At 34.1% G+C, this 19,701-nt stretch overlaps 5 protein-coding genes across 5 annotated transcripts; 2 read left to right on the top strand and 3 right to left on the bottom strand.

Moving 5' to 3' along the window:
* The first annotated feature begins 1,478 nt into the window (after positions 1–1,478).
* Positions 1,479–2,912, top strand: LOC130504692 (uncharacterized). Its single transcript, XM_056999314.1, has 3 exons — positions 1,479–1,658; positions 2,141–2,327; positions 2,398–2,912. The coding sequence occupies exons 2-3, from the start codon at positions 2,242–2,244 to the stop codon at positions 2,678–2,680; spliced, it is 369 nt and encodes a 122-aa protein (XP_056855294.1). The 5' UTR covers positions 1,479–1,658; positions 2,141–2,241; the 3' UTR covers positions 2,681–2,912.
* Positions 2,913–5,127: 2,215 nt separating this feature from the next.
* On the bottom strand, positions 5,128–7,491 carry LOC130504691 (putative pentatricopeptide repeat-containing protein At4g17915). The gene has a single exon (XM_056999313.1). The coding sequence runs from the start codon at positions 7,289–7,291 to the stop codon at positions 5,897–5,899; it is 1,395 nt and encodes a 464-aa protein (XP_056855293.1). The 5' UTR covers positions 7,292–7,491; the 3' UTR covers positions 5,128–5,896.
* Positions 7,492–9,515: 2,024 nt separating this feature from the next.
* LOC130504694 (uncharacterized protein At4g04775-like) lies at positions 9,516–9,991 on the top strand. The gene is made up of 2 exons (XM_056999316.1): positions 9,516–9,680; positions 9,755–9,991. Exons 1-2 carry the CDS (start codon positions 9,516–9,518, stop codon positions 9,989–9,991), a joined length of 402 nt encoding a protein of 133 aa, XP_056855296.1.
* A 326-nt stretch (positions 9,992–10,317) lies between these two features.
* LOC130504693 (uncharacterized) lies at positions 10,318–11,523 on the bottom strand. Its single transcript, XM_056999315.1, has 5 exons — positions 11,359–11,523; positions 10,978–11,245; positions 10,770–10,854; positions 10,551–10,675; positions 10,318–10,472 (listed from the first exon to the last, which is right to left on the bottom strand). The coding sequence occupies exons 1-5, from the start codon at positions 11,521–11,523 to the stop codon at positions 10,318–10,320; spliced, it is 798 nt and encodes a 265-aa protein (XP_056855295.1).
* A 2,933-nt stretch (positions 11,524–14,456) lies between these two features.
* LOC108833754 (RING-H2 finger protein ATL29-like) lies at positions 14,457–15,338 on the bottom strand. Its single transcript, XM_018607159.1, has one exon. It carries the CDS (start codon positions 15,336–15,338, stop codon positions 14,457–14,459), a length of 882 nt encoding a protein of 293 aa, XP_018462661.1.
* Between the last annotated feature and the right edge of the window lie 4,363 nt (positions 15,339–19,701).

The raw sequence follows: 19,701 nt of genomic DNA, 5'->3' as shown, positions 1-19,701 counted from the left end.
ATTTTTTAATATGAATATTTTAAAAACATAAATTGAATTGTCAGATCTCCGGATTAACCGGTATAATCACAATCGGGTTGAATTTAAAAATACTGATTTAAATACAAAAATATTTTAAATACACACTCTTTAAAATTTACCAAAATATTTGTTAAATTATTAGTAAAAATTTTCATCGTAAAATATCTCGCGCTTCATCAAAATCTAGTTTGTTTTTAAATGCCTACTAGTGTATCTAACTTGTGTCAAAATATTATATACTGAAACAAACAGACGAGCATTTTATCGAATGCATGAAATTATTATGTTGAACGATTCATCGCCAGAGTTTGAACTTAATTAGAAAGATAGATTATTCCGTATGGTCCTTATCTAAATAAATGGAGCCACTATTTTTAATCATGTGCCACTCTAAATATAATAAAATACAATTTTTTGAAAATAATTGAAGTCTATTCGTTATACGGCATATGGTGTATTAAACTATTAATTCTCATGGGGCATTGTTGTTGGAAAGCATTTGGTGGGGAGGTGCAATTTCACTAATTTGCTTTCTCTTTTAACTTTTTCTTCTTTCTTTTTGAGAAATGGAACCATTTGGAAACTGGAATAAGTATAAGAGAAAGTAGACAAGAATATATGTCATTTCTCTAATAGGAGAGAACCTAACTAAAACTCTTCCCTATAAAAAATGGACAAATTGATCAAATCTAGGTTTATTGGTGCACACAAACCTTGTTAAACCCGTGACAAAAGAATACACATTAAAAATAAAAACTGTAATCAGCACATAACGAAAAGCAAATCATCTAATACAGTAAATTTTGGTAAATTATAGAAGTCTTATCTATTTAAATAATAAATAGATAATAGAGATAGATATTTGAATAGCCATTCAAATTTGATCTGAGTCTGTTTGAGTTTCAGATTTTGGGATTAAAAATTTAACCTCTATTCATATATTTATAAATTTTTGGTTCAGATTTAGATTCGATTCATATTTTTACAGATTTAGTTCAGAACTACAATAAAATAAAAAGCAAAAAGGTCTTAAATACATAATCATTAAATTTATATAAATAAAAAGACTAAATTGAAAAATGTTTAAAAAGTCTCAATAGCAATTGTTTATATTTGAAGATTTACTATTTACTCATTTAAAAATAAAGAAAAAGAATAAAGACTGTTGGAATGCAAAACTATTTAAAAATAAACAGATAAATGGCTGTTGGAGATATGCTCTAAATAAATGGGAGTTTATTCTCAAACACCCTTGTCACCTTTGAAAAATTCCTATTTCTCCTTTGATTAAAATATATTTTTTATTTAATAATTTTTAAATACAAAATCAAGTTAAATACGATTTTGCCCTTAGAAAAATCAATATATTACATGGTCCAACCTAATGATCCGGTTCCTATCCGACTCCGACCCAAATCCAATAGGTTGAAAAAACAAAAAAAAACCTAAATCCTAAACGACGTCGTTTTTTATTTGTCTTCTTTTGCTCTGACTTCTTTTTCTCTCTCGACGACAGAAACGCGACGCCGTTCTTCTCCCATCTTGATCTTCTTCACATCTTCATCTTCTCGTTTTCTGCAAAATTTCGCCTAAATCAAGCCTCTGTCATCATTCTTCATCTTTCTCCTAACATCTCAGTAAGTAACTTCTCTTGATTTTGATCGGTAAAGGTCGGATAATGTAATTAGGTCAACAAAATTTGGGGAAAAGTTGTATGGTGTAGATGAATCTTGAATAGGGTATGGGTAAAACATATTAAGGATAGTAGATTGAGGAAAATGTTTGTGAAATCTTAGATTGTGAAACAATCAGTGGTAGAGTGCGAACTGAGACCATAAGAGATTGTGATTTTGTGATTATTTTGAATGGTTTAAGAAGTCTACAAATGGTTAAGATGCTGTGAGAGTTTTATAAGTTTGGATTATAGATGCTGTGTTATTTCTATAGCTTTGAATGTTAAGTTGGTGTGTTAAAAAAATCTTTGAATTATAGAGAAAAATTTAGGAGTTGTATGAACCTGGTGTGTAATTAAATTTCTGTAGTTTTTCTGTTTTTATGTGAGTTTTGTGAATATCATGTGTATTTAATTGAGTTATTGTGTTTAAATCTGTTTGCACAGAATGGTAACGAAGAAGGGTAAGGGGAAAGGCAAGGGAAAAGGCAAGACCAAAGGCAATACAAGACCAAAAGCTAGAAAACCGATTGTAGAAGAGCTCTCAAATGAAATCCCAGTTCCAGAACCGACAGTGTATTCACTCTCGGTCTCAGATGGGTCAGAAAGTCAGGGAATGTCTGCATCATCTCAGGTATGCATTTTATGATCATGTAAGAACTTTTGTTAATGTTTGATAAACAAAAAAATGTATGTGATTTCAGGAAAGGCAGCCAATGCAATTTCTTGAGTTGTACTTCAACAACTCTCAGTTCACGAAAAGTGGAAGAAGCTGTAAATCCCATTGAAGAAGAAGTAGAAAACCGAGAACCTGAAAAATTAGTGGAAGAGGTGGAAAAAACCACAGAGGAAAATGGTGAAAAATACACTGAAGAAGAGAAGCAAAATTGGTACATGGTTGTGTACAAAGACAGTGAAGAAGTGGTGAAGGAAGCTGCACCCAAGGCTAGGCCGAAGGTCATGGCATTCCCAGGCCTGAGACATTAGCAAAAATGAGAGCTAAAGCTGCAGCTAAGAAAAAAAGTCAAGGAAAAAGAAAGATTGACAGAAGAATGAAAAAATAAAAAAATTGAGTATGTTTTAATGTAGGATTATAGTTTAAAAGTTTTTTTTTCTTCTACAAATACATTTTGTGTGTCAGTAAATATTAGACAAGGTAATATATCACACATTACACCTTCCATCATTTATAAATAATGAAAAAAAAAGTATTGATCTTCTTATTTTGCATTTTTAAAAAGTGTTATGTTTCATAAATTTGCTTTGTTTTATTCATGTTAAAACAATAATATAAAAAGTTTCATACTAGGTTATACTGTCTAAAAATACTTCAATTGACAAAATAATAAAACAATGTTTACATGTAAAACATGCATGAATGAAAAGTGCACATGTAAATGTGCAGCCGTTATATACATAAATATAATATTCTAATAACACTTAATAATTCTTGGTAATCTTCAAGGACTTAGTAATACTACCTTACACATAGTAATTTTTTGACCATTTTCACATTTATCTAGTAAAACTCTACGAAGATGAGATTTTTTGTAGTAAAACCAATGCTTTTACACTATAATTATCATTAAAAAGACATTTTCAGCAAAAATATGTCAGGAATATGTATTTCTTTAGATTTTCCTTAGTATGGTCTAACCATTCACATACTAACAATGAAAGTTAAGGTTTTTTTTGAGAATTTGCGTAGATATTCCTTAAACAATTGAAATAGTCATAAAAATAGTCTTAATATACTTATTTATTAAGTGAATAGTCTACTAATTAATAATAGCCATGAAATATATATCGATTCTATATACTAAACATAAGTAGTCCCACTAATATATATGTAGTCCAAATAACACTTAGTAAAACTAGAAATACTAGTAGTTCAGATAACACTTAATAATACGAGTAAACCTAGTAGTCTGAATAACATTTAACAAAAACAGAGTATGTGACTTCCTCCACTGATTTCATCAAGACAATAGTGTGAATTTCATCTTTCCCTTCACCATCTCTGAAATGCATTTCATTTCAGCTCCAGTTTTCATATAATATCCTTAATTTCCACACTGTAGAGTGCTCTCTTGCTAATACTAATTTGTGTCAGTACTATACATAGTAAAACTGGTAGTAATACTAGTATACCAGTAGTATTTGTAAACATAGTAATATTAGTAACATCATTAATACCATTTGTTCTTAGTAAGAAGAGTAATCTTAGTAATATCCAGAAATTATCTTTGCAGTAACTAATCACGTCTTTATCTCGATTTTGTTTTGATTTTGCATTACCCATAATTCATATTAGTTAAATTACGCACAAAAATCATCAAAAACAGACAAAATGTATACCATAGACCCATAGACACAGTTTTCAAAATCCATTTTAATCTCTTAAAATTTGCATCTAATCTTCCTTTTTACACTAGATGAGATCCATGATCTTCTTTTTAATAGTATTCTAGCAAAAATTTCATCAAAAGCCAACATAAAATATACCTAAAATCTATAAACATGTTTTTAAAATTATTTTTAATCTCTCAAAACTTTTATCAATTCTTACTTATTAACAATATATTTATTATTTTATAATTTTTATATTTTTAATCCAATCATAAATATAAAATATCAAAATAAGAAGATAAGAATATTTTTTGTCAAAAGTTTAAATTGGAAGGTTTATACCAAAAAATATTTTCCGTTTTTATGATAATTTTTTTTTTAAATATATTTAAGTAATCTGCTTTACTATTTTAATATTTATAAAATTAATAAATACAATCGAAAATTTGAAAACATAATATATACAATGAGATAATGTTGCCTTAGTAAACTAGTAATACCCAAAATTTATCATTGCACTAACTAATCAATTTTTTAGGATGGATTTTATATTACCCATGATATATAATTCATCTAAATGAAATTACACACAAAAATCATCAAAAACAGACATAATTATACGTTGAACTCATAAGTACAGTTTTCAAAATCCTTTTTAATCTTCTATAATTTATATCGAATCTGTTTTTTATTCTAGCTGAGATACATCTGTTTAATAGTATTCAGGTAAAAAAATCATCAAAAACAGACATAAAATATGCCCAAAATTCATAAATATAGTTTTCAAAATGATTTTTAATTTCTCAATACTTCCATCAATTTTTATCTTTTAATGTTACCCATGACGTAAAAAACATTTAAATGATATTTCAGAAAAAAATTGATCAAAAACGGATAAGAATTTCCTTTTTTTCAAGCTTCAAAATCATTAATGGAGGATGAGGAAGATGAATTTTACGATGGAAGAGTAAAGAGGAAGAGAGAGGTTTGACCAAGGTTAAATCTGATTGGTTAAAACAAATATGTGGGTCATGAGTTGTTTTGAGTTGTTTTATATGACTGATTTATTTAAATGAAAAAATAAATGATTTAAAAAGGTAAAAAAAATATTAAAAAATAAGAAGATAGTTTGGTATTTGACATTGGTAGTGGGATCCACAGAGGGGTGTTGTGAATAGAGAGGGGACGTGGAGAATGATTTTTTTTCTAAAGGGGCATCTGAGTATAAACTCCAAATAAATGAGAACGTTTTTTCTTTGAACTAAAAGTTCTCAAGTGTAGCTTTTGTTCTGATCCGCAAGTAAATCTGTGACAAGTAACCACTAAGAAGGGATGGAATGTAACTGGCTTCCTGTTGCAAGAATCTTCCAATACAAATCAGTTTCCATTCATTTATTTAAGAATTCTCTTTTGCTGTCCCTTAGAGCTCCCGCCTCAACACACATTACTCAACTCAGAAGACCCGCCACTTGTATTTCCAAGTAGCTTCTCCTTTGTGTGAAACTCTCATCAATCTACCTTGCCTTAACCTGAGTTTTTTCCACTCCAAGCGCTGTTCTTGGTCTCTCTTAGACTTAGTTCCATACTTGAGTTAGTAACTTCATCATCGTCACCTTGATCATTACCTTGGCTTTCTGGTAACAGATCCTTGCAAAAAGACTTCTTCCTGGAGCTCACAACCCCACTGCAGACAGACCCTTTTACTTCACATAAACAGCCAAGATTTTACTCTTCCATGTGCTAAGAATCTGACTTTATGTAAAGAATCAGTCTTTGTTTCATTTCATTCATTTGTTACATAACAAGTACATCACACTTCCACTTCAAAACTTGTGTCACTATGTGTAAAGAGCGTCAGGAATTCCCAACCTGAGTCAGTTTCATTTTGGCTTTAGCCATTCTCGCTTCACCATAACACCCCGACATCCGTAAACCCGACAAAACAGCTCGTCTCGCAGACGACGGAATCTTGATTCCTCTACTGTAACACGACAAAAGCAGCTTGGAAGCACAAACAAACCTCGTTTCTTTACAGAGATTATGCACAACACAAGTATAACTATACTCATCTTTCACTTCCATCGACTCAAACAATCTCAACGCACGGTCCACATGACCCGCTTTACACAACCCATCAACCAAACAGTTACACGTCACGAGGTTCAACCCAATCCCCATCTCTCCCATACTTACAAAATGCCTCTCTGCTCTTCTCGTCTGTCCCGTCCTCAACAACCCGTTGACTATGATCGTGTGCGTATACTCATCAGCTTTCATTCCTCTCCTCTCTATCTCCCCCAACAAATCATCCACCGCATCCAAATCCCCTTCTCTAAAATACAGATTCAACAACGTATTATACGAAACAATGTCGTGCCTCCTACCGTTCCTAACCAGCTCTTGCATATACTCAAACGCCTCCTTCGTCCTCCCCGTCTTAACCAAAGCACTAACAACCGCGAAATACGCGTACCCGTCATAAGTATACCCTTCTCTTTTCATCTCCAAAAACAGCTGAAGCCCTCTTCTAATCCTCCTAGTCTTGAAATAAAGCTTTAGTATCGTCGTGTACGTAACTGCATTGGGAGTGTAACCCGATCTCTTAAGCTCTGCTAACATCCATTTCGCAGCACCGACCCTCCTGGCTTTACAAAGCCCGTTGATAAGAATGTTATAAGTCATCAACCCAGGTCTAAACCTACTCTGCATCTCCCTAAACATCTCGAGAGCATCATCTACACAACCACACTTGCAAAGCGCATCGAGCACGACATTGTACGTATCGGGCCCAGGACTAAGCCCAGCTAAGCGAAGATCCTTGTAAAGAACACGAAAGGCTTCGTCTTGCTTCCCCATCTTGAAGTAACAACACATCAGAGTGTTGTAACTCAGCAGATCAGGGTACAAACCCCACTCGAGCATTTCGTCGAACAGGTAGAGGACACGGTCCAGCATCAGCTGCCTCGCGGCTCCGGCGATGAGAGAGTTGTACGTGACGACGTCGGGTCTTATCCCGGCGTCTCTCATGCGGCGGGTGACGGCGTAAGCTTCTTCGACTCCGACGAAACGGCAGTAGCCCGTGATCAGCGTGTTGTAGGTGACGACGTCGGGGGAGACGCCTAGTGTGATCCCGTCTGTGATCAAGGTCTCGGCTTTATCGATTTTCCGGAATTTGCAGAGGGAGTCGACGCATATGTTGAGGAGCCTTGTGGATAGTTTCGTGAATTTGACCAGCCCGAGGACGACCATTCTCTGCTCGGATTAAACATAGAAGAGTGGTGGAACTGGAAGGAGAGGGGTTTGGAGATGGGTTAGTGACATTTGGAGGTTGGGAGAGTAGAGGGTTTCGCGAGTTTAGCTCGCTGGTGGAGAAAGTTTCGAGATTTTTGAGATGTGGATCTCGGCGAAGAAGATGATATCGGAAGGGAAGAGAAGAAACAAAATGGAGTCAAGTGCTCAAGTACTCTTAATGAGACAAAAAGTGATCTACCATACTCTCATGTGATCTGCTATACTCTTATCTGTTTTCATACTCTTGAAGAATGTGGTTAATATCTAAAATACCCCCGACCAATTTAATGAATAAATTAATCGAATGTGGAAATGGAAAGAAATCGATCCACTCTATTCCCATCTCCTCTCCTCCACTCGCCCCTCCCGAGTCGACTCGGAATCGACTTGATCACTCCGATCATTCCCTCCCTCTTTGTTCTTCCTCCCAATCGAACTCGATCTCGTCACTTGGATGCTGGATCATCGAGCTATTAATTCCGTTATACATGGTATGTATCTCACCATAGACGAACTCATAATTGAATGTCGGGAATCAAAGCTGATAACAATTTGGTTTGAATTGGAATTGAAGACTCGACTCCAAATTTATAGTTTTAATTGAAAAATTCTTATTCATTTGGGTTTCATGAACTAATCGAGGATCGGAAAGGAATGATTGAATGTGAGAGTATTATGATGATTCAATCGAAGATTAGAAGTGCTTGCTTGCTTATCAGTACTCTATTTGGTTACTGACACAACTCTGTGACATGGTATAACCAAGTATAACGAAGTATAACTTTGATGGTGTAACTGTGTAACCAAGTATAACGTGAATGGTGTAACTGAAAAAACAAGTATAACTTTAAGTGGTTAAATGTTTTTACTGCAGACAATGTGTCCATTTTCGACGAACATACACTTTGATTATGATGGACATTATTCTAAGGATGGAGATGATTATGAATGGATTCCAACCGATGCTCGTTTGTATGCTATATCCTTTAATACATCATCGTTGGAGGAGATCACTTATTCGTTGTTGAAAGAGAGGATATGCAGGAAGATCGGAATATATCCGTTTACGAAGAGGCTCAATTTGGGTTACATTCCATTGGTAGTGGAACCTAAGAGGCAATCGTATATTTTGGATGATGAAGATGTGTTTGTTTATCTAACATCAGTGGATAGAGAGGAAAGGAGAAGTATTTTGCATGTGGAGGACATCGAAGAATTACAAATAGTTCAAATAACCGAGCAACTGTCGAGAGTTGGAGAGAGCTGTTGTAGTAGGAACTATTGTGAGCGTGAGAGTGGATATGGAGAAGAAGAAAATGTGGGAACAGGTTTGGAGGACGATGAACATCCCCACAAGAAACAGAAGAAGAGTATGTTGTAAACCTTTCGGTTTCAGTTCAGTTTTGATGTATGAAGTGGTCTAAATTAAGTTCTAAGCCTTTCACTTTCTGTTTTGATGTTTGCCTTTCACTTTCGGTTTTGGTGTTTTTATCATATGGGAACGTTTTGAGGTGAAATAAATTTTATTTGTGTGTTGTATAACTAAGTGAAACTGGTATAACTACGTTATGTAAACTGAATAACATGGTTGTAAACTCTAAAGTTTTTAATTTAATTTTATAAGTTATGGAAGTAGTACGCTTTTAGTTTATTAGTAGTGTTATGTTAATTATGATTTAATAAGAATTATTAAAATTATTAAAATTCCATCTCATTGCTCGTAGCAATTGTATAGGAAATACAATGTGTTGTCATAGCTTTATCGCTGAAACTGACTGAGTTAGATTTGATAACTCTATGGCACGAAATCAAGTTTATATGTACGTGATCGTATGGGAAATGAACTTAGGAAACATAATTGCATTGGTGTAACCACAAAATCATTAATTTAAGTAGAGTATAACTAAGATAAATAGAAATAATTAAAAAGTGCAACTTCGACGCTTTCTGTAAAACTGAGTACTTGGTGAAACTTACAACAGAAAAAACCCTGGGATTAATTTTCCCGCTCAGCTTTTCGAATTTCTAATTTCCCTCTTCCCAATTTACTAAAACCCCAGAATCGTTCAATCGAAGTATTAAACACCCATTTTTTAGGTTTTCCCCATTTGCTATCTTCATTTTCTCTCTCTTCCCTAAATCTCTCTCCTCGACCTCACTCCCTCTCCTCCCAAAAACCTAGATGTCCGCCGCTTCATCATCCACGACCGGTGGTCGGAGACGGGTACGAACTCCGGGGATACCTAGTGGGTGTTGGTGCGGGGTGGGCGTCACCGAGCTCATCTCCAAAAGCAATCCAAACCCATATCGTCGGTATTATCGGTGTCTCTTTGCGGCTTCACAGAGGGTACATCCGTTTGTTGTTTACATATGGAACGCTTATGAATCACGCTAACTCGTTTTGAAAAAAAAATCATGTAGCTCGAGAACGACAATCATGTCTTCAAATGGGTTGACGAAGCCTTCACCGATGAGATACAGCAGCTGGACTACCAAGTTCGAATACTCGAAGAAGAAGTTCAGAGTCTCAAAGCAACAATAAGGAACGAAGGAGATATCCGCGAAGGTCCCAAAAAGATGCCCATGATAAAGATATCAGGAGGTTGTGTTCTTCTTACCATCGTTTTAGTTCTAGGAATTATGATGTACAAAAAGTAATTGAAATTCCTAAGAGAATTCCAATTCCTAGAACTAACTGTTATTGCTAAGCAATGTTTTTTTAAGTTATGCGAAGTTGAACAACCATGTTGTTTGATCTATCGAAAAAGTGTCTATTATTTTTTATTTTTAGTATGTTAGACAATTGAGAAAGTGAAACTAACACAATATCTGACCTATTTATACGAAAAAGTCGAACAGAGGATTAAGTTAAGCCAGAAGTTGGAACAAGGGATTAAGTGAAACCTAAAGTTGAAACAAGTGAGATTGAGTGAAACCAAAAGTTCAAACAAGTGAGATTAAGTGAAACAAGTTGAAACAACAATTTACACAAGACCTTCAATCCCATATTTTTGAACATAAGGGTCGCTGTTCAGTAGAGACTGCCTGAAGTCCTCAACCTCGGTCAAACGCGGATTGAACCTGAAGTCTGAAAGTCCACCTTCGGTCTGAAGCCATAGATCAGGAGCCTCAAATAAATCTGTTTTAATGTAAATGCTTTTAGTAAACGTTTTAGTCCACTATCATATTTAAAACTAGCCACAGAAACTACACTTACTCCAACTGTTGCAGACCTTCCACATCTTAAGGGCCACAATCACCTGTCCACCTTCCACATTTTCAAGACCATCCCGGAAGGCATAGGCCTGCTTGCCAGTTGCCACACATTTAATCTGGCTGTCACTATTCAGAATAAGAGATTCTCAGAATAAAGAAAACGTGTGCCAATTACAATATAAATAAACTTTGCTTGGATCATATGTTGCTTTCTACTTACATGTTGTCCCTTATGTAAAAAATCATCCTTGGTCTTGCAGGGTCATCGAAACGGGCTTCCGTATTGAAGACCACTCCAATTGTATCTACCATATAAGTGTAACTCAACTAAATCAGTTCGTTTCACTTAGTTTCACTTACATCTACCAAAGTTCTGAAACTAAATATGTGACTATATGTGAATATATTTATTTTAGCAGCATTCATACCTATGGGATAGTTTCGTTCCTTGTGGGACATGTGAGGGATTGCATGGATGTTCTTGAAGTCCATGAAAAGCCGATTGTTCAGAGGATCGATCATGCGGACTTGTGTGAGTCGCGAAGCAGTTAGTCTGAACCGAGAGTTAGTTGCATTGAAACCTACACAGGAACGTTCAACTCCTACCCGAAAGATTTCCACCCATTCTCCCTCCCTGTTTTCGAGGCCTCTAAAACTTTCATAATCCCCATAAACGGTCATCTCCATTTTGCACCCCTACATAAATAAAGTACAAGGATTAAGTTAAATGATGATGAAAAACTTGAGAGATGATGATGAAAAACTTGAGAGATGATGAAAATCTTGAGAGATGATGAAAAAACACTTACATCTTCATCTGCTAGGACATAGGAATAGAAAGGCATAACCCTGTTGGTAACCGAGGAATAGAGAGGGTAGACCCTGTGTATTTTGACTCTGAAACGCCAAGCCTTGACGTCGGGGTTATAAGAAGCCTCGGAAATCTGGGAAAGCTTATTGTAGAAGTCTGTCATCTTGTTGAATAGAGATGAGAGAATTTGACTCAGAGATGAGAGAAGAGAAGATAGAACTCGGATATGAGATGAAATGAGAGAATTTGCAGAGTTGGAGTTTAACTACAACTAAATGCAATGGTGATGATTCTAGACGGTGTAGTGTTGTGACGTTTCACGTTTGGTTTCAATGCAAGTGTAGTGTAGAGTCGCGAGGGGTTGCGAGTGTAATGATTATTATTAGAGACTTTTTCAATCGATTAATTACTCTCTCATCTGTCCATCAATACCATTAATTACTGGATTTTTCTCAACCATTTTTATGATCTCTTTTATTGCTTGCTCAGTAAATAATCCATAATATTATATTTATTTTCAAAATATAAAACAATATAATACCTAAATTTTTTAATTTTTACATAGTTCCATATATTTACACTATAAATTCAATATAATTTTACTTAGTTTCATAAATTTAGACAATTAATATCAGTTAGTTTCACTTAAACTGTCAGAAGCGTGCGTGAGAAGTCGTGTAGCGTTGCAAATATCAAGGGTCACGAAGCTATGGTCATAAATCAGGTCATAAATCATGAAATGACAGATTTTTCTCAAACTAAATATTTCAATTATTATTTCTTAGTTTTCTCACCTAATGTTTTTTACATAGTTTCATTTATTCAAACACACCTATTTTTATTCAAACATACCTGTTCTTATTCCCTGTACTTGCAGTGAGAAGTCGTGTCTTAAGCCGTCTATCAAATTTTTCAACTTGGAATCTGTCTTAAGTCGTGTCTTAAGCCGTCAAACGAATATCTCTCAAGTTTTTCATCATCCTTGTACTCTATGTCGAACTTCAACTTGGAATCTGTCCCTCCTTTCATCCTCCATAAGATTCTCTCAAAGGTAGCAACAAACCACATCCGGGACTTCGGTAGTGCTAGAATTGCTTTCTCCGGGTTCAATCAAATAGGCAGAGACGACTACTTCTACCAATCTGCTAATCTCTTTGGCTTTAATGATTGGATTGAAGAGGTTAATGCTGTAAGAACATTCCGACTTAGGTGCTACCAAGCCGGTAATCCAGAGGCCATCTACCTACGAGGTATGCATGAGTTCTTTCAACTTCATTTACTTGATGAAGGAATAGAGAAAATCCGTCTTGCTGCTGAGAGAGGATTGGAGTTGGCCAAGTTTGTAGATGGAATGCTGAACTTAGCGTTTAGTGTAGATGATGGAGGGTTGTTTCACAATTATCCTAACTTTAGTCGTGAGTTTGTTCATCGGATGAATTGCATGATCCGGACTGTTCTACCCTCAGGCCATTGGGGTTACGAGAAACCTCAAGAGTTTATGTCACTACTTGAAAGAATAAAGAATCCCATCTTCTCAAATGATTGCTGCTGCTCCTCCGCAATAGAAGAACCGGTGTTTGTAGTCTCCTATAATGGATCAACAACACAGTGGAAGTGCGATCGTTGTTTCTGGCAATGTGAAGTTTGGGACTTCTGCAATGAAATTCACTTGACAGCTGCCAACTGGCCAATTGAAGATTAGTTGTGGTGTTTATTTCTCGAGTTTATGGCATGTAGTTTTATCTACTTTCACTATGTTTGACTTAATGTAATGTCTCTAGTTTCAATCCTCTAGTTTCTCTCTATAAACTAATCTTTGTATATTTTAACTTTAATATATCATTAAAAAATTAACTACATTTCTACTTTTATTTTAACAAATAAACTTCACTAGCCATTTGGAGATTAGTTTTATCAACTTTTACAACATTTTTACTTTTTACAACATTTCTACTTTTATTAAATATGTATAACATTTCTAAGTTTGGCCAAAATCTATTTATAGCATATAAACTATTTTTTTAAATTCAAAATTCAATAAATATATCAATAACAACAACTCTGTCCAAAAAATAACATAATAAAACATTTGAAATCTAAAAGTGCGATTTAGTTAAATTTAGTTCAACTTAGTATTATATACAGAATATTGTTGATGATTTATTACGACAATATTTACAATCACACCAATTCTTACAAAGATTTCGAAAGTTATAGAAAAAGATATCCGAATTTCATAGATCGGGTCTGGATGGTCCGCGAAATGGTCCTGGTTGGGTTGTAATTATGCAAGTTTCTGTTGGCCATGTGGTCTTTTAATAAATTTTCGTATTTAAATAAAGAATTATTTAATTCTAAATCTGGGCAGTTTCGGGCAGGAGTATCACAGCTCTTTTTTTTTCGGGCAGGAGTACCTGAGCGCTTGATTCAACAAAATGTGGAATTTCAAAACATCTGAGATGGATTTTACAAGAACAGTCTTTAAGGTTTAAGTTTGTATTGAGATAACCCCGTAAATTATTTATTTGTCAAATAAGTCCCTAAATTTGGTTTTGTCAACTATATATTTTAGATGATTTTGTCAATCATATAGAAGTATAGAACTGGATAATAGAAGATGCAAATAAATTAGATTTAAGGAGAAGGCCGGTTAATCCATCAAATTTTTGATCAATTCTACCAAATCTAAGCAGCATGTCTCAGATTGAAATGAAAAAACATGTTTTCACTTAGATACAATATTACGAAAAAAAAAAACAATCAGCTCACTTTAACATGTAGAGCTCAAAGGTTAATGTGGCTGCTTTTGAATCCAAACAATTCAACTCTCATCTGATCAATGTGGTAACTCTAATTTTATTTTATTATATTTTAGCTTTCTTCTCTAGGGTCAATCACTCAAATTTACTATAAATTGTCTGTTCTTGTTACTGATACTCAAGAAATTATATGTTAGAAGAAAAAAAACATCACAGACAACACTAAAGCACCTCAAGTTATATGTTCTACCTAAAAGAAGTATATATAATCAATACAACAAGAAAATAAAATAACTATTTTGTCAAGAAGAGGTTTTTGATCATTTCTTAAGTTCTTTTACTTTCCCGAGTGTGTAGCAAGCGTTTGATTGGAGACTTCACCAAACCGGCGATGATCATAGCTTCTGTTTCTAACAAGTTCTGCAAAAGTAACACAACTCTTTGTTTGGCTATGTCCTCTTGTAACATTAATCTTGACATGCTCTGGTAATCTTAATGTATACTTATCTTCTTCCTCTGGTAATTTGTTTCTCACTATTGAATGTCCCGTAGAGTGCGATCTCGAGAATATTTCTGGCGATGTTTGTTCTTTTCTCGATCTTTCGTTGTTTACGCAACTGCTTTGTCCTGAAGACGTGCAAGCTGTATCAATCGGTGTTGTTGCATAGCTGGTTTCTTGAACTACATCGATGATCATCTCATCAACGTTAGATAGAACATTGCTGGTGTTTTCTAGGGGAGGAGGAGGAGGATCTAGGTCGTGGCGACAAACAGGACAAGTCTTGTGTGATTCGAACCAAAGATCGATGCATTCTTGGTGAAACACGTGGTAGCATGTTGTCAAGAGACGTAGCACGTGATCACCGTCAAATTCAAGTAGACAAATGGCACATTCGAGGCCGTATTTATCTTCCCGGAGATCTTTAACGGAGAAATAAGGAAAAGTAGGAAACGAGTTTATGATTCTAAGGTCTAGGCCAGGATTGACCGGAGGAGCTTCGTCATGTGGCTGTAGGGGATTGTCTGTTGTTTCCGTTTCGCCATTGTGGTGATGGATGCGCCAGGCGTGCACTATGGTGTCGAGAAAACACTTGCAGAAATAGAGAGTGAAGAAACCGATAAAGATGAGTATTAGAAAGAGTACGGTGAAGATCACCGTGAGAGGTGGTGTCACGTAATGTTCTAATTGTGGCGGTACAGGTGAAGGAATTGTCGGCATTATGGCGGCCGGAGATTGATTATCTCCGCCGTGAGATTTCTCATACACGAGAGAAACAATAGAGCTAGAAAAATAAAAACATGGAGATTTATTTGTTTTGATTGTTTTTTAGTTGAAAAAGTTATTTTTGACGATTATGTGTGGAAGATGTTTGTATGGCATGAGAGAGTGTAGAAGTTGTGGTTACTAAAAATAGAAACTGTGTGTTTGAGTATTTGTTTTGTTTGCTTAATTAATACCATGCATTGAACGAGTCTTTTGCTTGAAATTAAGCCACTTATACCTTAGTAAAATAGGAACAACAATTACAAGCAATAGTCACCCAATTTATATATACAATTTATATATACATAACACTCATTAAACATACTAGTGCCGTTGAGAACCATGTGCAAAGCACGTCGACCCATTGTTGGTAAAACTGATCTAATGTTTTTCCTAAATAAACGTACATGTTTTAAATGACAACTTTGTGTCCTTTCCATGTTTAATAAAAGTATACGAAAAATGACAATTCTTTATGTGGATACTTTTACAATCTTGATTAATAACCGCTTAACGGGTCACTAGACAATTATCATTTAATATACTGAATCTCAAGGTTTTGTAATCAAAGAGGTAAGCGCCAGTTTTGAAATCTCTTTCCTTTCAAGGAGTATAGAGGATTGAGTATAAGAACTGAGAACATGCTTTTTACGTAGGTTGAAACTTGTTTCACAAAATCAAAATAAAAGCCGAAAACCAAACTTGCCGCTCTAAGCCGGGCTTGTCCTGACTCTGAGCTTCGCTTTTGGGTCGTTGGTGCAGTGTTCTGACTTCTGAGTGGGAGAGAGAGTCACGATGCCCAAAAAGGAACCATTGCGAGCCATGTGCAGAGCATGTGTGTTAGACCTGGGCATTTTAACCTGGACCCGAAGACCCGACCTGGAACCGGTCTAAAAATATCTGACCCGAACCCGACACGAAAGTTTACAAGTATTTTTTAGGTTTAAATTTTTTTTTATCCGAATAGATCCGGATTCCGAAGAGAACCGACCCGAATAAAACCTGGACCCGAAAAGAACCGACCTGAATAGACCCGATCCGATAAGAACCGATTTGTACCGACTTAAAAACATGTATATTCAAAATTATGACTTTTTTTGTGTTCTGTTTTATATATATATATATATATATATATATATATATATATTATTTTTTATTTAGTTGAAATATCTTTTATTAACAATATTTATTATTATTTTGTAACATATTTAAGTAATATGAAATTTTAAAATATAAAATTTAGAGTTCAAAAATGTTTATGTTAATAGCTAAATAGTTCAATTTAAGTTATTTTGTAAATATTTAGATATATATGACAAATATTGATTAATTTGAGTAATTTGAGTATGTCATATATTTTCAGAGCTTAAATAATCCGAACCGAACCAGATCCGATATGGACCCGAAAAAATTATGGATATTTTACAGGTATTAAAATTATGGATATTTTACAGGTATTAAAATTATAGACCCAAAATGATCCGGACCCGACAAAACCCGACCCAGAACCGACCCGAAAATTATAGGTACCTATATAGGTCTAAATTTCTAGGACCCCAAAGATCCGGACCTGATAAAACCCGACCCAAATCCGAAGACCCGGATGTCCAAGCCTAATGTGTGTATAGCCGCTAAAGTTTATTTTTGTTCAAAGCCGCTAAAGTTTATGTTGTGAATTGAAAGTAGGGAAAACATCGAAACTAGTTAAATGCCAAAAAGTTGTGAAACAAGCAGATGGTTTAGTGACGTGGTGAGAAGAATTTGTCAAGAATACCCTTTTTATATAGGGATCTTTCTGTAACAGAGAATGTAGGCAAAGTACTACTAAAATCTTATGATATCTAGCTAAGTACAAGAAGATCTAAAAAAGATATTGGATTAGATTTATGAAATTTACCTCGTTCAAAGTGAATGAACTGTCCTCTTCTGCATTTGTAACCGTCTCCACTCACTCTCTGAAATTTACTTTGCCAATGAATCTAAACATAATCAGAGAGATAATGAGTTCCAAACAAGCTCATGAACTCATTATTCTTTGTATTTTTTTTCTCTGTTTCTTTCTCTACATAATAACTTGATTATATCCAACCACTCATCACCACAATCCCAAACAACTGACGTAACCGCTTTTTACAAGCCCACAAACTCATAATGCCACCACCAATCAGTACCAACAAAACTCAGCCGGCTGCTTGAACATAAACATGGAAGTGAGCAGGTGAAGAAGAGAAGAGGTAGACCACGGAAACACAGACATAGACATAGATCATGTAAAAGACGTGGAGCTTTTTTGTTATCCTCTTCAATCTTTTTCTCCCTGTCTCTTTGTCATGTTTCTATTTGTTCTTTCTGATAGTACAACGACGAATCAAAGATCTTCATTGTGTACATGTGGTGGTTCCGATGAGTGTTTGTCGTTAATCGTCATGGCTTTCTTCCGGTTTTATAAACATCAGATTTGAAATTTTCTTCTGGTTAAAATTTTAAAAGAAGCATGGATGATGATTATCAGTGCCAGTTTTTACTGGATTTAATCCAGACGACCTTATTTGTAATACCAAAAAATAGACGCTAATTTTATATTACATTGCTAACACATTATTTACTTGTTATTATAAAAATAGACAGCTAAGTTCATATTTACACTGCTAACACATATTTACTTGTTAATCTAACTACTTCATGAAATATTAAAGTTGCATATCAATATAAAATTAGGTACACAACTTAATATATTACATGATTGTTACATTAGTTATATGAAATTTTACCTTCAAAGGTAAATATTATCTGTAAATAATGTAAATAATTTCATTTTCTATACATAATCGGCTAAAAATACAAGTCCTTTTAAACATATTATTATCTTTAACAGAAATAATGTATATATATATTTAAAATATTATTATCCGGTTAAAACTTTCAAAGACCAGCTAAAACTAATGTTAGTTGTCAAAGAAAAATGTTAGATGTGTATATATAATATTAGTTGGAAACATTTTTTAAAACCAGTTACAATATATATTAGTCGGACAATAGTTTTGACAATCTGGTCGTGCATGTAAATAGTGATGTATTTATACATAATCGTCTAAAAAATACAAGTCCTTTTAAAAATATTATTATCTTCAACAAAACAAAAATACATATTTTAAAATATTATTATCCGGTTAAAACTTTCAAAGATCAGATAAAAATAATGTTAGCTATCAATGAGAAATGTTAGATGTGTAAAATATAATATTAGTGGACAACATTTTTAAGCCAGTTACAATATACATTAGCTGGACAATAGTTTTGACAATCTGCGTGTGCATGTCGTTCTCATTTGTTTATCCAACTAAGAAATATTATATTATTAGTTGCGGATGATGTCTGTTTTTTGTAGACAGTTACGAAAAAATTTAGCATGGTCAAATAGTTTTTGGACTGAAATATTTTTGTAATTGTCGCGTTACTTGTAAATATCTTTTTCTATTTTTTTGTTCTACTTTATCATTTGGAGTTTTTTAGGTTTTAAAACATTTTTATTTCTCCTTTTCAGTTTTCATTGATGTTAATACAAAGATCTTCAAGTGATGTGATTTAAAGAAATAAAGAGGTAGAGAACTTAAATTTTGGTAATAAAGTCTTTGTCAGAACTTTGGTGTTGAAATGTGAATAAGATGAGCAATGGTGATGTTATATCATGAGAGATAGCGCTGAAGTATTAGCCAGCCAATGTTTTAGTTGCTCCAGTTACGATATATATTAACTGGATATACCATTTATCATTTAAAAACAATTTTATATAAACCAAGATATTCGTTTTTAATATGTGTAACATTAAAATTCAAAATTTTAATGAGATAATTAAATTGTTAATGTTATTAGATATGTTAACCATATAAGAAATCATCTCAAAAACTAGTTCGATTATAGTTTTTAATATGTTAACAGGCTAACACTAAATTGTTATACGTTATTAGATATGTTAGCACGCTAGCACTAAGTTGTTGCTTATGGAATATCTCTTTGAAGTGTTCAAAGATTGTAATGTATTTGAGTATATGCAAAGATCGTATCATGGAACAAGGAAATCGAAAATCCGAGGAAGGAGAAGAAGAACAATCTATATTTTCGCAGTTACCTTTTCACATAACAAATACTCAGAAAATCGCACACTAGAAATCACACGTAGTTATTCTTGTATTCTGTTTTAAGAATTAAACAATACAGTATAATCATCCATTCCTCAATAATCTCTCATTTTATTCTGTGTGAAAGACATGATTCAGACATGGTGCGAAAATTTGGTCCGGAATGCGGATAGGTGGCG

This window comes from Raphanus sativus, unplaced genomic scaffold (assembly GCF_000801105.2).
Source record: "Raphanus sativus cultivar WK10039 unplaced genomic scaffold, ASM80110v3 Scaffold1738, whole genome shotgun sequence".
Lineage (NCBI taxonomy): Eukaryota > Viridiplantae > Streptophyta > Magnoliopsida > Brassicales > Brassicaceae > Raphanus > Raphanus sativus.
Note: the sequence above shows the minus strand (reverse complement) of the source record. Positions and strands in the feature narration are given on the sequence as shown.

Bases quoted from the DNA above. Each gene is read 5' to 3' on its own strand.
- LOC130504692 (XM_056999314.1), top strand. From the start codon at position 2,242: ATGAAATCCCAGTTCCAGAACCGACAGTGTATTCACTCTCGGTCTCAG. The intron at 2,328-2,397 runs GTATGCATTTTA...ATGTGATTTCAG, and splicing joins GAATGTCTGCATCATCTCAG to GAAAGGCAGCCAATGCAATT.
- LOC130504691 (XM_056999313.1), bottom strand. From the start codon at position 7,291: ATGGTCGTCCTCGGGCTGGTCAAATTCACGAAACTATCCACAAGGCTC.
- LOC130504694 (XM_056999316.1), top strand. From the start codon at position 9,516: ATGTCCGCCGCTTCATCATCCACGACCGGTGGTCGGAGACGGGTACGA. The intron at 9,681-9,754 runs GTACATCCGTTT...AAAATCATGTAG, and splicing joins TCTTTGCGGCTTCACAGAGG to CTCGAGAACGACAATCATGT.
- LOC130504693 (XM_056999315.1), bottom strand. From the start codon at position 11,523: ATGACAGACTTCTACAATAAGCTTTCCCAGATTTCCGAGGCTTCTTAT. The intron at 10,676-10,769 runs GTAAGTAGAAAG...TATTCTGAATAG, and splicing joins TTTTACATAAGGGACAACAT to TGACAGCCAGATTAAATGTG. The intron at 10,473-10,550 runs GTAAGTGTAGTT...ACATTAAAACAG, and splicing joins GAAGGTCTGCAACAGTTGGA to ATTTATTTGAGGCTCCTGAT.
- LOC108833754 (XM_018607159.1), bottom strand. From the start codon at position 15,338: ATGCCGACAATTCCTTCACCTGTACCGCCACAATTAGAACATTACGTG.